Source organism: Diadema setosum, chromosome 7, assembly GCF_964275005.1.
Source record: "Diadema setosum chromosome 7, eeDiaSeto1, whole genome shotgun sequence".
Classification (NCBI taxonomy): domain Eukaryota; kingdom Metazoa; phylum Echinodermata; class Echinoidea; order Diadematoida; family Diadematidae; genus Diadema; species Diadema setosum.
This window is the reverse complement of record NC_092691.1, coordinates 23,021,487-23,049,073: the sequence shown is the minus strand read 5'-3', so window position 1 is coordinate 23,049,073 and position 27,587 is coordinate 23,021,487. Positions and strand designations below refer to the sequence as shown.

The window sequence follows — 27,587 nt, the reverse complement described above, 5'->3', positions numbered from 1 at the left end:
ACACGTACTAACAATAACACATAAAAATACAGTTATACATGATACTTTTAAGCAAGAAATTTTCGTGGCAAGACATTTTTGTGAATTGAAGAACTTTCGCATGCATCTTAATTTTGCAAATCGTGGCTCTTGCAAAATTCGCAAAATTAAAATACACAAAAAAATTTATGAACTCGTTTACAGTACACAGATCATATATTATCTACTCAAATACACATATGGAAGTACATGTATATGTTTCCATGTATGAAATGTACATGTGCATGTCTTACATATTTGTATACGTATGCATGCAAGTAAACAAAGAATTCATGAAATGAAAAATGATTCTCCCTCTAAAAAGTTTCTATACTTGTCTCTGATCAAACTATACATGCAAGATAAAATCAGTTTGAATGAATCATTTTGTCTTTGCAATCATCACTAATTCCAAGTCAGCTAATTTTGGAGGAAGTGGATGGGGAGATAGGAGAGACAGCGATACGAGACGGGAAGGCAAGAAGTCCATTTGATGTGGTCGGGGACGGAGAACTCTGCACACACTCTTGGAGACGACATTTTTTTTTCTTCTTCACAGAGAGACTACGGCCAACGGCCACCTAACACTTCATTACGACCAATACGCACATCACCAATAGGATTATACCTCTATCTACAACCTGATTTGCTCCGACTGTGTTTGGTCCCGCAAAAGATGAGGAAGATGAGGAGGAAGATGAGGAGGAGGAGGAGGAGGAGGTGGAGGTGGAGGAGGAGGAGGGGGAAAAAAGCCATGTGCACTTTCTCCGGACTGCTCACGGGTGGAAGAAGGAGGCAGTATTGTATTCCTTAATGCGCATGCATGCACCTATTAAAAGCAACACCGAGGGTACATCTAATGAAATTAAATTACTTCAGCTGCATTACTTGGTAGGTGAAGACGACGTTATTATTTTTGCCCTCGGGGGGCCATCCGCTATCAGGAATTAATAAATATCCGCACTCACCCTGAGAAGCTCCCTACGCTGGTATTCATGACAAGGAGCTCAACCCAGATTTATACGTCTCTCAGTTCAGGCAGAGAATATAACAAATATTTTCTTTTTCTTCTCCATACCAAGACACACTGGCATTGTAACTGAATCAACTTTAAATTTCTATATTCAGAACCAATGTGTTTAGCCAATATTTTCTTTCACTCTCCCTCTGTTCCAGTCCCTCCCCCCCCCATCCCTCTGTCTCTGTTGATCTCTGATGTCTTTTCCCTTTCTGACATGTGAACACCTGACATTCGCTAGAGAGATGGAACACGAGAAATTAAGGATTTGGGAGGCGGAGATCGATGGGGGGACAAGATTTTGGGAGGGGCTAAGGATGGGGTAAAGGGGTAAGAGCATGATGTGACATACATCTGTGTGGGACTGCAACCTGTCTTTAAAGGCATTATTTACCATTTACAGCTGAAAGAAAAAATCCCTGCTTTAGTGCTCCAAAATAGTTCTTAAATGTAAGTTAGGGATAGAAACAACCAATGTAAAAATGTTAATTACTATAATCAATGTATCAATGTTAAATATTATTAAATATACAAAATATGAATAGTTGTAATAAAAATGTTTCTAGACTAAACCATCTACAGTTATGGTTTATTATGAAAAAATAGTGACATTTCCTTTTATTTTGGGCTTTATTGCAAAATTTGCATACGGTAGGATGTTTTGTGATACAACTGACCTACACATATGCATTTAATGTGATATCTCGAATATCTTTTAAATCACTGCTCCCAATGGTAAACAGTACCTTTAAGCACCACCTCCATACAGCTGTGGACATTACTTCATCAATCTCATCATAAAGGACATCAATATTTTTCCCCACAGCATCCCCCAGTTTCTACCTCTACAGTTGTGCAATATTCATTTTTTTTTTTGACGACTACTCCCTTTAAACACTCGGGTACAAAAGATTTTATTATGGAAACGCTGGTGTGTAAAGGCCCCTTGTAACTGAATAAAAAAAAAAATCTGGAAAGCATACTGCTGAAATCATATAGGTGTCCAGGGGCTGGTAAAAATCTGCGCCTTTAGACACTGATTTCATACCACACGACACATGCATGGCGTGGTATCGGGCACGACCGAGGCAACTCGATATTGCACAGAAGGAATCGAATCCGACACAATTGGCTGCATTCATCTGCCGTAATTCCCTCACCTATTCCCATCACCATCGCCATGGCCAAGCAACGTCACTCCTGCCTTCCACGTCCTTGATACAAATATGGCAATGCCATCTCCTTCCCTCACTTCAAAAGCAAAGACAAAGGGAGGCAAAGTTAATGCTTGGAGAAGGAGGAACAATAAGAAATAAAGCAGCAACCGAGAAGGAAATATAAACACACATACACACACATACATTGTATAAAGCCATTTCTGGCTGGGAATCAATTCATGCGCGAGGAATTAAGAGAACGAAAGAAGCCTTGCTGGAAGCTATAACACATGACTGCCGGTGACTTTCCTTTCTACTACTGTGCTACGGTCAAGGCGGGATGATGTGTGAGCACACAGTCCATTATGACAACCTCAATTCCCTACAAAGCTTATTATCTCCACAATATAAACAAAGACATACGTATACACACATGCACACAAGCAAGCACACACACACACATGCGCACACACACACACACACACACACATACATTCATATATACATACATACATACATACATACATACATACACAAAGTCAATCAAGTAAAACAGATGACAATGCATGCACAGACGGACACTCTTTTGGTTGTAATAGCAATTATTCAAGAGTTCCGCAAGAGTTCGGCTTTAAGAACCATCAGAAGGCATCTATATATATAGGAAGTGTAAGCAGGATTCAAATGTAAGAAAAACTGTGTGTACAGAGATAAACTACGACGAGTCCTTGTTACCCTAGTTTGCTGCTAGGGTTGAGGGGTGAGAGATGGTGGTGGGGGGGGGGGGGGGGGGAGGGAGACAACCGGCATATTTGGGTAAACTCATTGAATCCCTCAAGTGGAAATAAAAAGCAGGAGAGGAGATGCACAACCTTTTGCTCCTGCATCACGGCACTCCAGCCGAGTGTCGGCAAAAAAAGCAGCAGCATGAGACCACCGCTCTTCAATCATCCGGTCATCAATCCGACAATCACTGGACATTTAATGGTAGAGCACACACACGTCCCCTCCCCCAACCACGTCTGCACACCATCACAATGCTGGCAAAAGCGGGGAGGGGCACACATGTCAACAACGATCACGAGAGCGATTCATATTTCGTGCATGAAAATGGATGCAACTACAATAACACCAAAACAAACATGAAACCCCAGGAGGTGGGCTGGTCCTGCATTAAGATGGGGATAAGTGAATGCAAACTGCTGAAATCTGTTTGTCAGCGGCACTCGAGAATTGACTGTCACTGCCGGCCTGTTAATACGGTTGCATGTTTAGCCTAAAAAGAAAAGAATGGCCAAACAGCATGCACACGCAGAGAATTATTGATGGGCTTTCACAGTTTTGATTTTTTTTTTTTTTTTTTGGGGGGGGGGAGGGGGAGTCGGGAGTGGAGGAGAATTGGGTGGTTCACAGAATTGCCGATTTCTGCATTGCTATCTCCTGTTTGCTCACTCGCTCATGCTAGCTGTCTGTGTCCTAATGTGCTTACTTAGTCGGCTTCATCTCTGATTTCAAAATCGTCTGTAATGGGAGAGAAAGGTCTTGTTGCATTTAGCTTTTGCAACTAAATGGAAGTCACACATGACAAGCAGCTATGCTTTTAGGCAATTACAGCTGCGCACATTTGTGTTTTCCCACATGGTTGTCAAAATGCAATTTTGTTCCCGTTTCCCAGCAAACATCTCGAGTAGATAAAAAAAAAAAACAGTCAAAAGTTTATGTGATGGCTGATTTATCTAGGAGCAGGATGCAGCTACCAAAACAGAAAGATAAAGCTAACTTTAGGTAATGCAATTGCACGTGGTAATTTACCTTATTTCAGTGTGCAAATAAGTTATCTACTGCTGATGTGAAAACACAGAGTCTCTAGTCTCACACACACAAATGCACACACACACACACACATACATACAGACCCACAGACAGAAAATATACACACATACACACAAAAGATGATACCCGCAAGCCAGAGGGAATTCTTGCTCACAAACACGGATGGACTTACGAACAGACGGAAAGAAGAGCTCGCCAGACACACAATCATCACTTAATGGAATCTGAGCCGCTGTGATGAGATTAAAACCGCATATGGGCACATTGGCGGCTGGAAAAACCCCATCATTAATCACGCCGGCCCTCTATCCTATCGCTACTGGAAACGCAAGAAAACCAACAACCCAACTATGAGTTCAAACAATCACAGATTTACAGACACACACAGTCACGGGTACTTAAGCATCCCTTAGAGTCCGAAGCGTGATAACAGAGAATTCTTTCAAAGTGACTGCAAAATCAAATATGTCCTTTAAAGAAATAAAAAAGTAAATATATATGTATATTTCTTCTTCTAGCATATGGCACAATGTGCCTGCTTGATAGCATTTGCTAACTATTGCTAATCACCTGAGGCGAACCACAAGGGGTCAGCATCATTCATCCATTTTCTTGTGTGGGTTGGTAGGGGGTCCACTTCACTGGGCTGGCACCCTGCACAGCTGTCTGGTGTAAAACACCTTTTAAAAGCCTCTCGAACACAAACTATATTATAGCATGAATCTATTTTAATTCCAGCTGCCCCACGTTCTCTAGAATCCTGTAAGTACCGTGTTTAAATCAAATATGAATGACTCTTACATGCGAAGTGCTTCCTGTTTTTCTGCCTAAATGATGCAAGGCACTCTCTACTCCTCCACAAATATGTCTGAGGAGGAGGGCGACAAGTAGTTTGCTTAAAGGCGACTTAATAATTGAATAATTTCTTCACTCAACATTCACATTTACTTCATCTTTGTACCAAAAAATGTGTACCCACAAAATTTGACATATTCTTTCAGATGATTGGACGTTTATCATCATTCTCATGGATGAAGGAATTAATGAATAATTACTGATACCATTACTTACTGATACTATTACTTATTATCCATGTTGCTTTTACATATGATACACACAAGTAATACAGCAGAGACTTGCAGAGAAGGTAAAATGAGATATATGTAAGTCAAAAAAAGAAAAAAGAAGAAGGATAGGCATGGGAGCAGAATATAAGAAAAAAGGAAAAGAAGAATAAAGAGTGAAAGTGGGTGGATGGGCTAAGAACCAAGACGACGGGATATCACTGGAGGGCTGTCGTGACATAGATAGAGGGATGGACAAGAAGATGACATGAAGAAAAGAAAGCAGGATGACAAATTCATGCAAGCACAGACACCTTTTGGCAGGCCGCATCAATCTCTTCACTCGCACTGCACATTGCACGAAAGAGAAGAATTTCATCGGGATGGGGAACTGGGGGTGGGGGCAGTTAGGTGCCCGGAGGAAAGTGGAGTAACATGCGCTTCACAGTTCCATGACTTTATCAGACACCGTTTTATTTTGGTGACAAGTTTGCCATATTGAATGGTCTGTCCTCCGGGATTTGACAGGACGGGGCGACCGAGGCGGGGAGGAGGAGAGCTCTAGCTTTGTTCCTGTCAACGTGTCTGGTATCGGAAAGGAAATGTGCTGCGAGGAGGGCAAGGGGCAGAGGAAATAAATAGGACAATTGCCCCTTGAGGGGAGAAAGATCTATACAACGAATAAGAATTTAACTACAAAAACTAAAGCGCTGCCAGAGAGTGATATGGACCACGACATTTCGGGCATGATGTTCGCAGGCCAGCTCAGGTATTGGGTCATAGCCCACAGACCTGGCAACATTTTCCATCGAAGCGGTATTCCTCATTCAAAGAATTTACCACCCACTCCCTAACAACAGAGCTACACTAAGCCCAGCTCCCCCCCCCCCCCACAAGCTACGTTGTCTTTGGTTTTCAAGTGGGACCCTTTCAGAGATTTACTTTACACCACTTGTGAGCTTTCCTTCTGAGTCAGATGTAATGTCTCCCGAGTTTATTTTCCTTTTTACCAAGTCCTTCGCGGTGATGCTAACAATAAAAGTCAGGTGCCCTTTGCAACAAAAAAATTCCAATTCCTCCGGCTTTTCAGAATATGAGTTTCTCCTCTTTGGATGTACTTCGGTCTAGCTTGGCATTACCTACAAAGGGAAGTGTATTTCAAAAACTAGATTTATGAAACCACCACAAACATGGAGCTAGATCACTTCCCTTGATGTAAACTTCTTTAGCATATGTTCACAAATCCTCAACCCCCAACAGCCTAAGCTTTTCTTTCAACTGGTTTAACACATACAACACAGAAAAGGACAATGGTGCAGTGACTGTGCATTTATGTCTATTACACATACATAACATGCATTCAAGATCAAGCAGAAGAATTTTTTAGCCTGTATTTGACATCACAAATAACAGTAGAATACCATCTTTCTGTGGATGGAATAGACAAGAAAAGAAAATTAATCCTTTAAACAGCACTATGACATGCTTCTTTCTGTTACATGGTGGGTCCTGTGGAGTAATCTTTTTTTCCACTCCTACTACAGAATCCCTGCATACTGTTTGCAACATAATACAGTTAAACCATCCTCCTTTCAGCTCCCTACAACTTATATGTGACAGTCTTTTCCTATCACCTGCCCTGCCACAGGAACCGGCATACGGACTTTCCGACACACGAAAAGGTTAGAATAGCCGTAGGAGTGGCAGTTGCAGCGAGAAGCGGAACCCCCCAGGGGGCTCTCTTGCCTGGAGCCGAGAGCCAGCGGCCATGTGCCACCCGATGAGGAAGGCATTAAGGCAGAAATTGAAGTTTGGATACAGTTTCAGAACCACATATAGTCAACAAGAGTACAGACATCCCTCCCGCAGACTACCGTTGGCAAAAACAACACAAAAAGCAACGGAGGAACACAAGACAAAACAAAAGCATGCTATCATTTGCATGTTTCTTTTATGTCAACTCTCTGGGAACATATGACCTTTCCCCACATAGTCTGCACATGTTGTAATTCAAATCAGGTAACCAGCATTAAGAATATAATATTAACATCTATTACAAAAGAACTTGCGGTGAAAATTGATTAAACTGAAATGAAACCACCAAAGGATGCATAAAGAGGCTTTTAGTGGCATTCCGTGATAACTGCAGACTACCACTATTCTGGGAGCCAAATATCACAAATAAAATGGGGTTTTCTGCTTTGGGTTTCCATCAGATTACTGTAATAGTGGATATTTTGTGTGAGTATTTGTGTAAGTGTGTGTGTGTGTGTGTGTGTGTGTGTGTGTGCGTGTGTGTGTGCTCTGCTGAGTAAGAAGAATTCTGTGTGTTCTTAATTCAGCAGCATCAAGACATTACATAATAGCACATAAAACAAAGAAAACTATTAATTTACTTTCAAGCTAGTTTCTGGTCTCCTGAAATTGCCACATTGCAAAATTGTTCACTTTTACAGTATCTAAACAAAAGATAAATAAATATCACATCAATACAACAAAACAGCAAATTGTGACAGCGATGAAATTTAAACTCTGACCTGCAACATTTTTTTCCCATGTGATGCATGAACATCTTTTTTGAACGATCTATATAGGTATGTATTGAACTTCTAGCCTGACATGCTACGAGCCCATATTCCCAGCTTGCTCCACATTTGAGAGCACTGAATTCATCAGGTGTATTGAGCTAAGTAGGACAGTTCAAAATTTAACCCCCTCTTATCTAAACCCTATCCTATGTAGACAATCAGGCCAGCCCCTTTACTCTGCTTGTAAGGCAGAGCCTGGCATGTCAACATTAGTCAACGGCACAGGCATTTACCGTTCCTGGGAACCGCGCTAGCGAACGCTCCTGAGCAGACGGGGGTTGAGAGGGATGCAAATTGATATTGGGCAGAAACGATCAGCGCCCAAAAACTTCACAGTCACAAACAATGTGGGAATCCGTCGGAGCGCCCGTTTGTGCATTTGATCATAACCAAGGCCACGCAGCTAGCAAAAGCCTAGCTGTGTTTCCAACTATACTTTTTTTTTTCTCTTTCTTTGAGTCACGTATCTGGAAAATGATTTGGAAGGGGGAGGGCAGAGGCAGCAAGCTCTACTTTGTGTGCATTTGATCATTACTTGAGGACAGTGCGTCTGCCACCCTTCACCTTCATTTGTCCCTCCCACTGTTGTAGCATTTCACTCCATCCTCACAACATTGACTCGTTCATCTGCAAAAAGGAGTGGCAGGGCTAAGTTAGAGAAAGAGAATAGACAACTTCAAGAGATGTTTACCTGGAAGAAAAGGCTCTTTTGACCGAAACAGGACGATCAAAAGTGACAAATCTGTAAAAATGTGAGCAAAATTGCACACATCTTGACAAAGATTGTATGTCGGATTAAACGTTAGTAATCAGAGACTCCAACTCTCCCGTTTTCGACGGGAGATCTCCCGCCGAAAACCCATTTTTGCAAAATCTGCCGTTCTCCCGTTCGTGACTTCGAGATTTAATTTCTCCCGCCCTGGCTCAATGTCTCTCGTTGGAAAGGATTTCTTACTTATTGCTATCGTATGTTGCAAAAATAAGCCTTAGATAGCACCAAAGAGCATCTACAACCCTAGGAACTTCGCGCTTCGCACACATAAACTTGGGTCTCCCGTTTGCTAGGAGTTTCAGGCGGGAGAATCTCCAGATCAGAAGGTGCTTGGGGTTGGAGTCTCTGAGTAATTGGTATAGCATTCTCATATCTACTGGAGATCTCAAAAAAAAAAAAAAAAGTACAAACTGGTAGCTCTATTGATCACATGACAGCAACATTATTGGCATATGATGATGACAAGAACAATGCATACTGCCTGTAAATAAAGTAATAACCTAGTGAATGGACAAAATCTTTCCAGAGCTTTGATCTGACTTGGAATCAACGATCACCATGGGGATAACCACAATAAGAAACCCCTATAATAAAAAAAGAATTTGTCATATTGGCTACACAGAAGTCTCTTCATGCCACTCCTTGCCATTACAGACACTAAAATTCAAAGTCCTGCAAAGCCAAGGATGGACTTAGTGTGTCATTGACATATTTCATGAACTTTTCCAATTTTGTCTTCTCTCACTTTTTCCCTCCAATGAGTGTCTTTTGTCTCGACATATGTCTTTTTTTTTATGTGTGTACATCTCCGGAAATCTTCCGCATCCTTCGTAACAAGTCTGTACATTGTAGTTTTCCCCTCCTTCATCACATCAAACTTTACAAACATTATCTCTCTGTATTACTCTTTCAAAAAAGATATGACGGCCTCAGTTTTGCTCTTAAATGCATGCCTGCCAGAGACGAGGCAATTTTAGCAGTTTCTGGCGGGGGATTAGCCAGTTATGAATGTCATCAGAAGACTAACCACTCCATTCCAAAATGAGGCACCACGCAACAAGCACACATGATTACACCCAAACGGCAGATCAGCTTTACACTCGGAACCATTTACTCCTTTTTTCTCCCAGAGCAGTAAATGACAAACAGCACATACTCAAAGCGAGAATAAATTTTGGATTCAGTGAGACATACATGCACAAAACAAACACACACACACACACAAATAAAAACTGCTGACATTTTCCACGTACGCATCAATCTTCGCGCGATGAGTGAACACAAATTTTCGAGCATTTGATGGTAGAATTTCTGGTATTCCGGCGACCCCAGTGGTATATGCCTTTATTGATTTTAAATTCAATTATCTGCTGGAAGCGCACCGGGTCCTGGAGCGGTCAATATCCCAGATACATGCGATACAGCATTAACACTGGGACAAAGATCTGCCCGGGCAGCACTTAGAGTGGATTATTGGGGACAAATGCTGCCTAAGCAGGGAGGCTAGACATATTTTCTGGTACATGGCCCCAAAATTATCATCCACTTTTCAACCTCCCACTCCCCCCCCCCCCTTTTTTTTGTCATGGGGGGGGGGGGGGGTGTCGGGGGGTTATGACTGAAGGCAGGAGGTATATTAGGCAATTATTATTATTATTTTTTTTAGTGGTATTGCAGTGAAGTCTAAGGTCAGAGCATATAGATGCAACAGTTGGTGGGATGAGGGAATGACATATGTTCAGCTCTATGAAGCAAAATATCGCCTACTCTATCTCAGCCACTTGGTCATCATTTTCACCAACTTGAGAATCAGAAAAAATGACATTGAGCTCTTCACAAACATGAACTGAAAGTAAACTCTTTGCAAGAGAGTCACCGAGCAGAAATATATTCATATCCTATCTATAAAAAAAAAACAAAACACAAACCTTCTTTTTTTTTCTTTGTGTGTGTGTGTGAATCTCTCGCCAGCCATCAGAGAGAGACATAAAGGTACTTCCAGCACCGACATCTTCTCATGCGGCAAATCTCAGCCAAACGCTGAAATTACGCTATGGGCCTGGGAGGGGAGAGGGAGTGCATTTCCTGTTTAAACACATACCACGAGGTTCAGGCATACCTGGATGTATGGGATTACTCAAATAAATAAACGGGACTCGCATGCCGGTGTTCGCCCTGATGCGTTTCATCACGGGATATCTCATTAGATGCCATTGGGACCCACTTCTGTCGTCAAAGAAGTGAGTCCCCATGTTCCTTTGCTTCGATCCTGTCTCTATCTCTCTCCCTATATCTTTCACATTAAAGAAAAAAAAAAGAAAGAAGAAGGGTGGATATATCTTCTACGGGAGATTGCTTTTTTTGCTGTCTATCTACTGTACAGTGACTGGAGTCATCCTATCTGCCAAAGATGTGAACACATTGGGAATTGCTTCGGCCGATGTGATCGTAAGCATGTGCATCCTCCTCGCATTCACTGCATCATTCCCGCCTTGGGGTTAGGGTAAGGGAAGAAAGAGGGTTTCCCAGCAGTGGAGGTGGGGGGGGGGGGGGCGGTAGACACAATGCCATGATCTGATGAGCAAGATTTGAGCCTCTTGGCGGCCCTTGTTTGCCAGCAGGCATCCAATCAGTAGCGAAGAGTCCAACTCTTAGAGCTTCTAGGCTTCGCATAAGCTCGTTTTGTTTGTTATGGATGTAAGGAGAAGCCAAGACATACACAGGGAAACAGACAGACAGATAGATGGAGAGACGTCCAGACAGAACAAAAGATTGATAAACAGATAGATACTAAGATAGATGGAGGGAGGCCAGACCACATGGGGCAATCTGTTGTAGGGCAATCTGTTGTAGAAATATGTCATTGACTGATAAACCCTGAACATTTTTCAACAGCCCCATCTTGTTGGTATCAATCTCTTGCATAAGATTTTGTGACTCATGTAGACAAAAAGTTATATAATTGAGATTTATCACATCATTTCTTGATTATCACTGCCACAAAGTTTGATGGTCCTAATTAGCTTCATCTATACCATGTGCTGAGACTTAGATTTTTTATACACCACTACATTTTTCTTGATGTCTTTGCCAAGGCCATGCTGACAAATATATGCTACTTCAACTAAAACTTTGGGAAATTGAAATACTTTCTTTTTGTAATGCCAGTCCATTGTAACATCAGACAACTTACAACATATTAATACACTCATATAAGATTGGGACAAACTTAAAAAAAAAAAATACAAAAAAAAAATAATAAAATCTTCCAATTTTATGAAAGCAAAGAAAGTTCTTTAATACAGGCACAATCCTCCTGTCATGCACACTACCACATTATGCTAATTTTTTTTCACTCCTCACTCCACCCCATTTTTTTCAGTTCTCCCAAGATTCAGTGAATACAAGAGAATTTCCTGGAAGGCTCAGATATGACTCCATGCTACTGGCTAGGTGTACTGCGGTCTGTCTACTCACGTCACCGAAGGAAAGGTGGTCATATATGGTTTTATTGGAAGAAAGGGTGAATTACACGCACACATATGAAATACTGCATGCATGCCTGACAGAGACAACGACTAACATAACAACTGGAAAGAGAGAAACCATTTTGTTGAGAGACAAATATGATTATATCAAGATTATCAGCTAAGTGTGGCAATGTGTTGATTATTGTGCCAAATTGGACCTGCTCCACGAAACACTGTGTGATGTGTGTGTGCAATACTGTATATTTGTAAATGCAACTTGGTCCTCAAAGGTATTCTTATGGATTTTGAGCAACTCTCAACATGAAGATGAAATGTCAATTACAGATTTGAATTGAAACATCTCAATATCCCCAATCCCCAATATGTTCCCTTGTACTTGTCTCAGGGCGTAGTGTCTGCAAATCAGTTAATTACTGTCCTTGCCTAGAGGCTAGAACATGTATCTCACAGGTTTTCTACAACTTACTTATTTCTGTCCTACACTGCACACTATTTACCATCATAGTCTATGTGATGTGGGATAATTGCATCTATTCATGGATGCCATTGACTATATCCCCTCATCTAAAATAAAAAATGGAATTCAGGCTCCACTGCTTGTGGGTCTGCAGGCGGTCTCTTTTATCTAAAAAACAACTGCTCTTTCATCGAGTGTCCCTTTAAGGGCAAACGAGCCACAAAACATAAAGGGGGGGGGGGAGAGAAGTGTCCATAGAAGCAGATGCAGTGCGACAGAAATTTGTGGAAAGCTGCGTGCCTTGAAGAAAACAGCGTGGTCGCACAAGAGTTATTAGTGATGACAGCTTTGGGCGAGGATAGAAGTCAGGACATGATGGGTCAGATGGGCTGAAGAGAATTGATTGCGCATTTCTCTTTCTCGGTCTTCATCAAACTTCTACCATTCTTGGAGGAAAGGGCACTACTTCTCATCCTGCTTGTTTTCACTCTACCAAAATTTTATCCAATCTCGGATGTGACCTTTACATCCTTTTCTTCTTCTTTTTTTTTTTTTGGGGGGGGGATTTTTTTATGGGGAAGGAGAAAGTTATTACTTTGAAAACATCAACTTGTTATGTATAACATACCTTTCCCACTCCCCCACATGTGCTTGTATAATTAACATTGAAGAATCTTTAAACTTTTTCATCCCCCTCCCCTCCCCCCCCCCCCAAATAAAAAAACATACATTGTGTATGAAAGGAAATGTGTAGTTTTAGCATACTTGGCTGTGGTATTTGAGAGCACCCCCCCCCCCAAAAAAAAAAAAAAATCTTTATTTAACCCTTCTTCTCATCATAAAAATAGAAAAGCTAATCAAATGGGATAGGTCTGCACACCTGAAATTACTCGAAGATATATCATCCAGATAGAATTATGAGTGTACCTTGAAGCAAGAAGCGTGCCTTTGTTCGGCAGCAGATGTACTTTGTTGTCACGACAGTGACAATGGGAAATTACAATTACAATATCCTGAGAAAAAATCTAACAGCCTGATATGACTCAAATGCGTGAATGCGTATGTAGTTCTGAACAGATATTATGAAGGCAAAAAAGACCACCACAAAAATCTGTGCATCTTCATTCCTATTTCACATTTCTGATGGTATCTCAAATCATAAAGGAAGGGAGGGAAAGCCAAGGAGTGCTTCAGGAGCTACATATTAGAATGGCTGCGGCTATAAACCACTCCACTCTCAGCGGAACTAAATTACGCCCGCGGTGGCGTTTGCAATAATGGGCCTGGCTGAAGATTTTAAATTCGATTACGGGCCAGAAAAGTGTGTGACGGGGTGGCATTATGTAATGAAAACACCATGACGGCTTTTGAAGTGTACGCAGGATGGACGACCCTCATAGACAGAACATATTAGATAAATTGCACCTCATCACATCTCCCAATATCACCAGTTCCACATTAGAAGTATAAAAGGAGAACAAACTCATTAGATGCAACTTAATGGCAAGTGACTATGTTCATTGACAGAATCGATTCAAATTAGATCAACAAAAGCGCGATGGTGTACCAGAGGCTCATTTCACAGAGAAATTACATTAACCAAATTACATCTTACACATTTTCAGTCAACACATTTTAGTTCTTAAAATATTCACAGCAGTATGACATGAAGATGAAATGTGAACTACAGACTATACATTGAGATAAATAAGGAGCAAAGAGGAGCAACTGAAATGTCTTTTCTTCACGGAGCATAAAGTTTCTATATCCTACAGCAATCAAAGTGAGTTTGAAATCAAACTTTGTTTACACAAGAAGCTTGATACATGCCCACAATCTCTTTTTGATTTCACAGCCTTCTGTAATGAGTGTTAAATTTGCTTTGAAAATAAAATAACAACAAAGCTTTTGTTTGATTATTTGCACACACAAAAAAAATAATAATGACTTTTGTAAATACAAATAAAAACAGATCATGAATCAGATAAAAAAAAATCTGTGGTATCAGCGCACACATTTTTTCTTGATTTTGCCCCGGGGAAAGTACAGGGACTGTTTTTAGACCACGACTGCAAGCCCACACTGCACATTGTCCTTCTTTGCCCCACACAATTAAATATTCCTTTCACGTCCCCATGACATGACATACCAATAGTACAAACACATCCATCATTTCAACCACAAAATCATCTCTCAAATATATATAAATATATCTATATGTGTGTGTGTGTATATATATACATATACATACATACACATACAAGATAAAACAAAAAGAAAAAACGGAGGGGCAGTGGGAACTCTTCTACATTTTATTATTAAGTCCCATCATATAGAGTGAAATATCACGCCGTATCTACCATTTGTCAAACATCCCGGATCCGCGTAAAGCAGCACCCGATGTCCTGTAATGCATTTGTGTACTGAACCAACACCACATTACTCCGGCAGTTGGCATTCTACACCTTACAGCAAACTGTAATAAAATTCCGACGCTGGCCCTAGACATAAAGCACTTTCTCATCTGAGATGCTATATGTCTTCGTCTTTCTGATCAGGCCTTCTTCTCCAATCTACCCCACCCCCTCCAACAAGCCTTGTGACCCAACTTCCACTGCAGACAAAATTTTATTCCTGAAGCAGCCATGCTGGTTTTTCTTCTGTGAGTGGGTTGGAATATAAATGTATTTTTTTTTTAAACAGCACTATGAATGATATGAATATCTTAAAATACTTCAGTGCTGGGAAAACAGGGTAGAATAATCAATTCCTGCTGTGCAGACCTTGTTTTGAACTCATTGGTGTATTTTTTTTTTTTTTTTAACTTTGTTCAAGTCATTGGTGCATAATTTTGAACATTGCTTTATATCTGTACTGTTCATGTTTAAGATGGTATGCTCAGTGCTTGAAAATCATTAAATTACCTAAAATCTTCTAAAATCTTCTAACTACGATAAATGTTATTCATTAGTATAACCGTCTGCTTTCTACACTGCCGATCCAGTTTCCACAACAGCGTAATATTGTTCTGAATATATGGAATTAAATGAGTAGGAGTAAAAAGATGAACATCTCAGATCCCACTGTGGCAAGTGTATGAATCATCATATCGAATCGACTGTTATCTGTAAATCATATACATTGTGCTGAAGGGGTTTGCAACGCTCTCCTCCATAAACCAGCACATGTCTAGATAAGAAATGCACGCTATTTGGTGCGTCAGCGCATGAGAGAGCCAGTTTAAAATTAACCAAGGGATGAGTGATACCGAATACCGTTGAAGTCTGAATGAGAAATATAATGAAGTAGTTCTGGGAAACCTGCAATGGGCTTCCTATCACCGGGTTGACGCATTCTACACGCCTCGCTCTGGCACAACTTAATCAGCCGCTAAATTCCCTACAGATGCATACCACAAACTGCCACCAGCCGGAAGCTGCTGGCGGGGTTAAGCCCACGAGAGCAACAGGTTGGTGTGAGCAAAGCCACTGGCCTGCTGCAAAATCGGTCATTAAATTCGTTTGCAGATGATGACAACAAGAGTGAATTATACATACATGCATTTACGCTACAGGAGAGTTTTCTTCTCAAAAGTCTCTTCAATATTTCTAAGACCCTGTTTACAGTGCGGGGCTGGGCCGAGCCGCAGCCGAGCCGCGGCCGAGCCCAGCCTCAATTGCGAGGCCGGGCCCCGCAATTTTGTCCGTTTACACTGCCGGGTTCGGCCGCGCTTTTGATTCAAACCTTTCAATATTTTGTCGTAGTGGCGCTCTGCTTGTAAACAAATGCAATTTGGTATTGTCTGGTTTTCAGACCCTTTGCCAACTGAATTCCGTGGCAACGAAGTCGCCGTTCGGGCAAAGGCCTTTGCCGAAGGAAAAAATCGTTTGCAGGACAAAACCACCTTAAACTACACTAGTTTTCGACGTTTAGGGGGTTAATATTCTGAATAGCGAAATAGTACAGGCAGAGGGTTTGGAAGCCAGACTAAAACTGGCCGCGCATTTGGCCCAGTTTGCGTTTACACTGAGAAAAGGCCGGGCTTGGCCGCGGCTCTGCCGCGACCGAGACCACCTCCAGAGTGAGGCCAAATACGAGGCCAATTTTGGCCTCGCATTTGGCCTTTTGCGTGTTTACACTGAAACGGGGCTGGGCTCGGCCGCGTGCACTGTAAACGGGGTCCTACAAGTACAAAATCCGCTCAGATTCTTCATTCAAAATTCTGGGCATGCCTCTGAAACATTTGTTTACAGCTCACGACTCCCTCAAACCTGTCAACCACAACATTCCTCACATTACTTCCACTTAGGTGCTGATGGGGGAACCAAGAAAATACATAATCAACTTTTCCAGGATTTGAGGAGCTCCGCTGATTTCAACCCAAACCAAACCAAACCGAACTACTTGCAACATTCAAAGGATCTAGCCACCAGACTGAATGCTTTGGCATGCACACACACATGTGAATTATGCTTCCTTCTCTTAAATCCAGCTGTGATGCCTGTATCAAAGACACTTGGAAAGTGAGAGAATTATATCCTACAGCCTTCAGATCCCGCACAGTAAGCATATCTACCTCTTTTTTACATTTTCACATTTCAAACTACATCAAATTTCTTCCCCGTCAGTATGCATGCATTTTATTTGCGACATCATGCATTGATATGACGAGGCGCGGCTACCTGTGCTGGAAACGTGATTTCACGCTCAAGCTAGCATATGATGTCTAATATGCTCACACATATTTCATTAAATTCCAAAGTAACAGAGCGGACACATTGCATCCCGCAAAAAAAAAAAAAAAAAAAAAAAAAAAAACCTTGGCAGACATCTTAGAAGCAACCACGCATACCCCTGCAGGTGGGGGGTAATTGTATGAACACGGTGCCATACCTCTCCCCCAAGTGGTATCTGCAAAGTTTAGACTTCATCGCATTATACCTCCTCATGTCAAATATCTTGGAGCTGATATTGAGGTACTGTTGAATGTTACTTTGAAATACTACAGCTTTGCAATGTGTAACTTAATCACAGAAACTTCACACGACAGACCTACAGACTGCATGGCTGTGATGCAATGACGTAGAAATTACCCTAGATGGATGACAACATGGTATGATCGGTCTTTCGTGCATCACTCCTATTTTCATACTTCGTGCAAACCTTTCACATCAGTTTCTTGGTCAGTTGCATATTTTGGCGTACTAAATCAGTGAAGAATACAGAGGTTTTCTCTCAGCCACATTGGCGGGATCACTCACCATCCTATTGATGTGTATTTTAAATGACCAATTAGAACCAAGTGTGAAAAAATTAAATGCCACTTCCTTAATCTTACAGTTGTGGTTTGATACAATGACAAAGGATAAAATGCAGTGAGCAAATGATTTAAATCACTTGACAATCATTTCAGATCACAGCACACATTTCTTCAAAACAGATTATGGCATTATCCAAACAAGTTTACACACAATCAGTCACACACACAGACATACACACTCACACATACATACAGTCACACCTAGACATGGTTTTGCTCTCTTGAAATTACTCAAGCAACACTGTTGGTCACTCTGTCGCAAAAAGGAAATGGAATCCACTTACCGTCAATGGTGAACTTGAAGTCATAATCCACACAAATGCTGGGCCCAGAAAACTTGATCATATCCCACAATGCACTCTTGGTAACAGCTAAGGCTTGCTACCACATCACATCACATGTTAGTAAATCCACATTATAGACATCCAAAAGCAAATTTCAACTCCTACCACAAGTGAGAAAAAAAAAAATCTGCAAAGAAAGAAGTTTAGGCAAGTTAGGTGATACGGAAAGTATGAGTAATCCTTCCAAAGATGTCTCCGAGGTTTGCCCAAATCTCATAGCAAAACTTTAAGATTGTCCGTGAGTGAGTGTGCCGTTCAGCCTGTCTCGTTGGTCATGTGATCGATACGGTTGCGTGTTTAGGAGTCTGCATGTGTCTGAACTATCCGTCGAATCCCTCACTTGTGCACAAAGTCATTGAGAGGCAACTAGCAGCTGGGGTGGGGGTGTGGGGATGGGGGTATTGTCTGGTTTCTGCCAACAGAGGGCAGCAGCACCAGTTCCACAATTTTGATTTGAGCACAGTTGGAGAACAGAAACAGGCAGCCAGATATTTATGGGAGTGAAGATACATCATTGCGATATTTCAAATCTCACAAATAATACAGTATTACTGTTTCTGTTGCATTGTACTGTAGGAAAGAGAAGAGGGGTGGGGTAGACCTGATATGAAAAAAAAAAAAAAAACAGTTTTATGGTTCTAGCCTACCAACCAAAGCATTGACGAATTTGAAAATGCAACAAATGTGAATGCAGTGTTTAACCATGTCATAATATCATATGTGTAGGGAAATATTAATGTAAAAAAATCTGGCTACTTCTGAGTTTATCTTCCTTCAAATATCAACTGTTCACCATGCGCAAGTCCCCAAGCTGAAACAGTGACTAGCTTTCATAATATTTGCTAAATGCAGCTGTTCAAGTAATAACTTTAAGTAATGTAATTTGGAAACAGATTTTATAACATGCCATGTTCAATGACCCAAAAAGACAGCTTCAGCCAAATTTGATTCATGAGTCATGAACCTGCAAAGAGAAAAGACCTCGCAAAGAACAAATCCGGGTAGAAGCAAGAATGGCAAGTGCTCATTTTAAAAATTGCAGGGATTGATGATAGTAAAGAACTAATCTCACTCCATCCCCCCCCCCCTCCACCCCACCCCATCAGGTTCACATCTTCACATCATACCACAGTAAACAAGACACTATTTTGGATGGTACAAATTTCACTGCATAGGTATCTCGGCTGGCTACTGATCGGCTACTCAACAAGAATATATGGAGGAGAAAGGAAATAATGCATTACATTCTGATTAGAATTCCCTGGCACATTGCTGTGCCCAAAAATACCCAATTTAAATGCATGGATACAGCTGACATTTGACATTCTGACCATCCCCCCCCCCCCCCATGATAGCTACCTCTGGGTGTACTTTTGCACAAAACGGTTCATGGTATTTAAACCCTGTGGGCATGGACACATAGACCTGAATTCACGAAGGTGGTTTAGATTTAGACCATGGCTTAAACTTGTATCATGGTCTAAGGGTGAAATAGATGCATCTTTGACATGCTCACTTGTTACTGGATGGCTGTTGGCATACACAAGCTGTCAGTCTTATTTATGCAGGGGGAAAAAATTGCATAGACCATGGTCTAAATCTAAACCACCTTAGTGAATTTGGGCCTTTAAGTGACAGTCCTGATTTGTGAGGTGGTAATGGTTTCGTCCTCCTTGGTCAGCTGGCACATTTAGCATGTTTACTATCACCAGTGAGTTTGTCTGTCTCTTGTCAAAGTCTAAGCAAGATGGTTGCCAATTCATTTGTCTGCTTGCTTCTGCCTTGGAGTCTTACGCCGCCAAACTGTGTGCAAGATATAGAGGCATTCAATTCACTTTAGGCATTTACTTTGCATGTTGGTACATGACTACATCTTCGTTTTTTAAAATCCTTACGACACTGCGGAATGTCTGAGTCTGCTTTTCTTGTGAAATGTTGCTCGCCTGATATCTACTAGTCAAAGCTACTTAAGAGCTTATTTCTTGAGTTATGCATTCATCTTCATGAGCATGAGTTCATGGAGAAGATAACAAAATATGTATATGACTGTGAGTTTTTGAATGTCTTCTGTGATTGCTATAAATGGAAGAGTGTAGGATAGTCGCACGAGACGAGAAATAGGTGGTGCAAACAAAATATTGTCATGAACAAGAAATATATAATATTTCAAAGCAAATAACAGAAAGCCCGAGCCCATGAAAGATGATGCTAATTGAGACAAGAACAAAAATGCATTATCTTGTTGAGAGTTACTACCGGAATTTGCAGAAAAGAATAAAGAACAAATGTCATATATTGGTGAGACATGGTAATGAAAAGACGAACCGAACATGGAACACGTGAAGACAGATAGTAGCGCAAACAGAATGATTAGAAATCAAACTCTTGGTTACTCACCGATAATAGAACGCAAGTCCATGCACGCAGGCATTTACATGACAAACGTAGGGGAGGAGGTAAGAACGGGTAAAATAGGCACAAAGAAATTAACGCCAGTTTTCAAAAACGGACATCAACGAAAAGAGTTGTAAAAAAATACACACACAAAGAAATCAATGCGCTTTGATTCTTGAAGTAGTACAAATGTCAAAACAATCAGGAATCATTGTCTGAAATATGCTGGAGTATCAAATTAAAATAGATCCTGCACTGGTGCGAAGTGATCCTGCGGTAAAAAAAAAGAATAAAATGGCATGGTGTCTGTGAGTGGTGGTGTTGGTATAGCTCTTTGCCACTCCTATCCAATTCTGCATGGATGTCCCTCGCGTTGATTTCATGTAACCAAGTATGAAAAATGTACAGTAGAGGTAAGAGCAGTCACTACATGTAGTACCTCCCACACAAAGAACATAATGGTGAAGCAGGTGGACAAACTATATTCCACATCTGGTAGGTTAGGCATTCCAACTGTACGGAACACAAAATTGTGGCATGTGTATGTATACACACTCTGTGTTTGTGGCATGTGTATGTGCACAAGCGCTGGCAGTGGCAGACCAACGTGTCAGTCTGGGTACATGCAGACAACTATGAAAACAATGCTATGAGAAATCGACCAGCTGGTAGAATTTTTGTTTGTTTGCTTTTAATAATCCCTCTTATGAAAGGAGGGAAGGCAAAATGTGTACAAGACATCATCAGAAAGCTGGCAGAAATCTAAGCTCTCTCACTTCAGGTCTGTCTAGTGTCAATTTGGTTTAATTTGCTGGTAGGGAATTTTCTAGTAATTATGGGCTCCACTTTTTCCTCTGCGTGGCTAGTTTTAAGTGCAGACTGAGCTCTGTGTGGGGAAAAGGATGTGCAGGGGTTTTACAACTGTTTGCATGGGTTGGAAAACAAATAAATCTAGCAGGGGTGAGGAGGGAATTTTTATTTGAGCCTTCTAGTGATTATGCATGCTATCACTTGAGACGTTCAAGTATGTATATAAAGATCATTTTGTGTGTGTGCGTGTGTTTCACTAACTCAATGTACTGTTGTTGTTTTTTTGATATCTTCCTTATAGGAGGATTTATTCCTGGACATATTCTTGGGGCAGCATGTTTGTGTATGTGTATCATATAATGTGAAAATGAAAGAGAAAAACAGATTAAAAATATGGTGTCCTTAAGCGCTAATTAATCAATGAAAATGATGCACGAAAAGAGAATTGGACTTTAAATTAAGTTTACGACTTCTACGTTCAAGTTTTCAGGTTGGTTTTCTATGGTCATCAAAGACTTCATAATTATCTCTCTCTCTCTCTGTATTGACATTTTAGGAAAGTAATTACTGACTAATCTAGCACATTTTAAGCACAGCAAAACTGCATGAATCTCCATTAAGCAGCACCAGACTAACACTAAATCTTGACTGAAGCTTTTAATATACGAAAACTAAAATAACTGAAACTAACTGATCACTGCCACCTTAATTACTCCGAAATAATACAAGGGGGTTGAGAAAAAACATGTGTTAAGTTCTGTTTTTGTTCTTTTGCTTAAGTTTTTCTTTTCAAAAAATTTCATTTGGATGACCTGGCGGTGTTTTACTAGGTTCTGCTTGTAGGGGCAGCATCAAATGCATATGGCACGCAAAGAGTTGGCAAGGACATGCCAATAGAGGGCAGCAGAGCCACTACCACATACTGTGCTGATGGAGTGTTTACCTTCAAACCTCTAAACCATAAAGTGGTGCTGAGCCACCAACCTTAGACACAAGTCTTTGCAATTTGGGCATGGTTGACAGCAATACTATTTAAGCTTTTCCCTTGGATATATAGATTTTTGGGATTTATTGCCAGACATCCAAATAGTAAAAAGTGAACAAAAGTACATGGGAGAGCTGTTGCCTCTAATTTTCCAGTTTATTTGTATGCAAATTACCCCTTCTGCAACAGAGTCTTACCTGTGAGAGATGGAAGCACCATTTTTATGTTCATCAAGATGGGTTTGCGTGGGAAATAATTCCTTCTAAGCATTCTTATATCTAGAGTACCTTAATGGTGCTTAAATGTTACTGTACAAATGCAAAAATTTGCCTAATTTCCTTCTTCTTTTTCTTGTTTTCTGGGGTTTCTGTTGTTTTTTCATTTCGGAGATCAGTCTTTGTACCACTTTGCACTAAATGTAAAACAAAAGAAAAAAGACAAAGCTGGGGCTGCAGTGCACTCTTTTATTCGTAGAATCAGTTTTTCAAGTATGCTGGTTTTGACGTCAATGACTAGTAGCAGCTAAGGAACAGAAAGTAACAGATGTTTTTGATATTTTAAGCATTCTATTTTGTCATGTTTTTTGCTTTATTCATAATGAATTATCTTTTGTTCATCGCTGTTGTTTTTCTGCTTTTTTTTTTTATCTCCCCCACTTAGGAGGTTTGAGGTGATAGTTGCAACTGGTGCATGGTATTTATATGCCAACAGAGGTATATGGGGGGGGGGAATGGTTACTACAGATACAGAAAATCAATTTGTGATAAAATAAACTGTATTGGTGCCGTGACAATGCACTGTAAAGTAATGTCAGCTAGTCAAAATTTAAAGATGAGGGGGTAGGATGAATAATATTTGATCACTTGGAAACTTGCACTTCTGCAAACAGCATGTAATGGCATGGGAATATTTAAACATATCATCAGAAAATAAGTGTGTGTGTGTGTGTGTGTGTGTGTGCGACATAGATACCAATACTGAACATGGTAACCATGGCGATGGGATGCACTGTACCTTCATCTAGGGAGAATACTGACTGGAGGGGAAAGGTGTCTCTAGCACCAGCCAGGGAGGTACACCACTCAAACTTCTGGGTGGGCAAGGAAACTTTCAAGGTATCGCACAAGGTTAGAATCAGAGATGAACACAACACACATGTAATATTTGAGTGAGCAGTGCAGGTCATGGGATATTGTCAGAATCTAAATTCAATTTACGCTGCATGCCCTCATCATGCTGAATTGAATAGGCCCTTCATGTATGATGTAAATGGCTGCCTGAGCAAAAATGCCCACACCTCTCTGAACTTACCAAAATATGAACTTGTGCACAAGTCTTGTCAACCCCCTTTTTTGTTATGAATTCATCATGTCTATGTAGTGGATGCCAGAACCATGTTGAGATCTGATCTTAGCTGTTTGAGTAAAAAGTTGTATTTCAAAAATTGTTACCTACCATCTTCTAAACTGATTATCCTTAAAAATACATGAGTTTTGTGGATATTTTTAGCTCATTCAAAAAACTTCTTGAATGAGAAAAAAAAAGGCTTATTAATATCAAAATATAATCAGTCAGTCTGGCTAAAAATCAAAATTTAAAGGACAAGTTCACCTTCATAAACATGTGGGTTGAGTGATTGCAGCAATATTAGTAGAACACAACAGTGAGAGTTTGAGCAAAATCAGACAATCCGTTCGAAAGTTATGAATTTTTGAAGTTTCTACTCAGTCACGGCTGGATGAAAAAACTACTATAGCTTGTAATGTCACATGAGTACAACCATATAAAGAAAGAATAAACAAAATTCAACATATTTCCATTTTTCTCGCATAACAGAAGAACACTCGACTTCTGTCTTTCAGAAGGCAGGGGGAATAATATTACCCTTAACGTACATCAGTAGCAAGTCGAAGAAATGTGTACTTTATTGAAAAAGTAAAATTTTGTGAAATTCTCTTTTTATTTTCCTTATTTAGTTGTACGCATGTGACATCATACACTGCAGTAGTCTTCTCTTCCGGCAGTGACTGCGCAGATACTTAAAATATTCGTAACTTTCGAACGGATTGTCCAATTTTCCTCAAACTTTCAATGATGTGTTCTACTAGTATTGCTGCATTCCCTCGATCCTTATGTATGTGAAGGTGGACTTGTCCTTAAAAAAAAAAAAGTTTTAAACAAGTTTAGTGTGACCCCTACATCTCTCAATATATAACTCTAATGCAGTCAAATGAAGAGCTGTTTAAATATTCATGAACAAGATGCAGTCATGCATAGCTCATGCACAGAATTCACATGCCTCATACCAGTGCAACCCAAAACATTGAGAGGTATATAGCTCATCACCCATGCAATTTTACCGGCAGTGAAAATGACAGCTAGCATTACATAGATGGTGCTCTGTCTCAGCTAGTGTTTTGGGCTAAAAATTCTGAGAGTCTGATTGTGTTCATGACCCGATCTGATTCAAATCTTTGCTTGAATTCAACTTGATGCAATTCAAATTCATGTTATTGTATATCTGTAAAGAGCTCCCTCTGTTGACTGGAACATGCAAGGATTTTCTCAGGTATTCAACAATAAGCACTGCACACTTTTGACTGATTTAGGATACATACTGTGTGTTCCAGTCATAGTGATATTTGTAAGACTGACTGAATATTGTGCATTTTATACGCTTCGCTTTGTGGTTGTTTGCTGTTCTGCATTTTGTGTACTGTAAAATGAAAATAAAAAAGTAAAATTAAAGAATGATTAATGTAACTGAATGCATCTTCATACAAAACATTTGAACTTAGGTTTATTCCTCTTTTTTGTTTTGTTTTGTTTTGTTTTGTTTTGTCTTGTTTTGTCGTTTGCTAATTCTGTCAGCTAATTTTCCTTGCTTACATACAAGACTCTAAAAATAAGCATTATCTGTCAAAGCATGCACCATTTTTCCAAGCTTGTATAGATTTTTTTTTTTTCTCCCAAAGTTATTCCCCATAATGTTCCAACTGTAATTGTTATCAAATCAGTGCAAACACTGAATGGTCATATGAATTCAAGTGTAACTATGTGCTGTAGTTTAAATGAATCAATTACAAATTAATTATCATTTTCAAAATTATTATTATCATTTTCACTTCACCTTGCGGAAGGGATGGGATATAGACACAGGATAAGTTTGCAGGGGGCAAAAAAAGGGGGCATGTCTGTACAGGAACTGGTAGAGGTGCATACTGTACTACTGCAGGTGCAATTTTCATAGATGAACCTCACATCATCTAGCTACACATAGGGGGAAAGACAGTCAGCAAAAGCAGTCAAAAATAGCTAGTGAGGTCTGACAATTTTCTCCTTCGTTGATTTCTTGGGTAATATCTACCATAGAATGCTTGTTCAAGTACGATATTGTCACTATTACTCTGATCCTGCACATTAAGTACAAGTACATCAGACACTGTGCTTCAAATGTAATGGAAATTGGATAGCAGAATAGAGAATACACAGTTGAACATTCAAGTGATAGTATGCATCATGGGAATGACATACTCAGGGTAATTTGCTATATCACAGAATGCTGGAAGCGCATCAAACTGATCACTTCATTCCTGTATATACTCTAGGCAAGGCTCATGGTTTGATTACTCTTTAGAAATTTCCATTCTTGTTATTTGAGTTGCAAAGATGTGATTTGGAACTATTCAAAAAGTGATTAGTTTGAAAAGGTATAAAATATTGCCAAAAAGTAGTACTTTAGATAGCTTTGAGTTTTCAAATTTTAAAGAATAAGATTTGAAAGGGTGTGAGTACATCTTGTCTTCTTTTTGTCCCCTCTTGTGTAGACTAATCCTCTTCGATGGGTATTGGGATGCAAACATATTCTAAAAAATAATAATCAAGTATATGACACTGTTTCACAGTATTGACACAAAATAGCAAGTCATGTTATACTGTATATATATGTGTATATATAACAATGGTAAAATATGAATTTAAACAAAACAAAAAAATTGTCATTCATATCAAATCTGTATTGGAAGAACAAAATCAGACCAGATGAATTCAGCAGAGAAAGATTGAAGCAAATGAAATACCAAAAAAGATATATATATATATAAATCAATGCATTACAAAGAAAAACATAGAGTTGAATGAATTAACAGAGAGAACATATAAAAAAAAAATTAATATAATAATTTGACATGGGTGAAATCAAGAGAGACTTGGGCAAGAAGAATAAAGATTTCTGCACAGTGAACACAAGATTGCATGGTTCACAAAATGAAACAAATATATATTTCTTCATTACGAATAATGCCAAAACAATATGAAAGTGTAAGATGACAAATTTCCTACCTTCCTTGATTTTTCCAGTTGTGGGCGGTAAGTCTGGAGCCTGTGATTTGAAATTGTAGGAAAATAAGATAATGAGGAAAATAAGCCTGTATTCTGACGGATTTACTAGAATTTGCTATCTAGCCTTTGGTTCACTGTGAATTCACAATTTTAAGGCAACATAAAAACAGCAGTCTTTTTTTTCCCTCTGAGATTTAAAGCGATGAATATCTTGAATCATGAAATATGGAATAATCTGCAAATAGTTTTAAGAAGCTTTGCGATGAAGTCCAGGTTGCATTGACAACAAATCTCTTATTTCTCAACCCTCCTACAGGTAATGTGGTAGAATATTTCACGTTAATTCACTCCTGCCACTCAAAAAGATATTATACCACAATGCTCAGAAAGGGCAAAATTTTCAGGGGCACTGGTACAATCCACACTTTTATCCAGGTGTATGGCTCACGAAAATGGCTAATATTGATTACCATATTCAGGGGGAAAAAAAGGACTGAAATTGTTTGAAAAATTGTTTGTGAGTGCAAGAGGATTTTGATAGGTGACTGATTCTAGCTTTATGTTACGAATAGCATATCATATTGCGTGAAATCAGGTAATGAGAAGAAAGCTTTCTTACGCTGGAGGAACCATGACAAAGTATTTAAAGAGCAACTCTACATCTTATTCAAGATGGCTTTATCAGATAGATAAATCATACAAAACAAAGTACAGAATGATCATCCAAGCCATACATGAAATAATAAAGTTAAGGAATTTTATCACTCATTTCAACATTCACTAATTACATGTAGAAGAGGCCATTATAGCCTCGAACTATTCTCAGGTTGGTTTGTATACAGACAAACAAAAAAAATCATCATTGAAATCATGTTTTGGATCGATGATTTAGCAACAACAACATATGTTTTAATAGTAGATAAGCTTTCATTTAGGGTGATCAAAGTGTCAACCACCATGTAGGTTATATGGCACTATTCATCTGATAGGAACAT

The 27,587-nt window shown here is 39.8% G+C and overlaps 1 protein-coding gene across 3 annotated transcripts in view; it reads right to left on the bottom strand.

The window, feature by feature from the left end:
- Nucleotides 1–27,587, bottom strand: part of LOC140231010 (uncharacterized) — a 206,314-nt gene that overhangs the window by 95,160 nt on the left and 83,567 nt on the right. For all 3 annotated transcript variants that reach the window (XM_072311161.1, XM_072311163.1, XM_072311162.1), the window contains exon 5: nucleotides 26,593–26,632. In XM_072311161.1, the coding sequence (XP_072167262.1) occupies nucleotides 26,593–26,632 (40 nt within the window). The remainder of the gene's footprint in view (nucleotides 1–26,592; nucleotides 26,633–27,587) is intronic.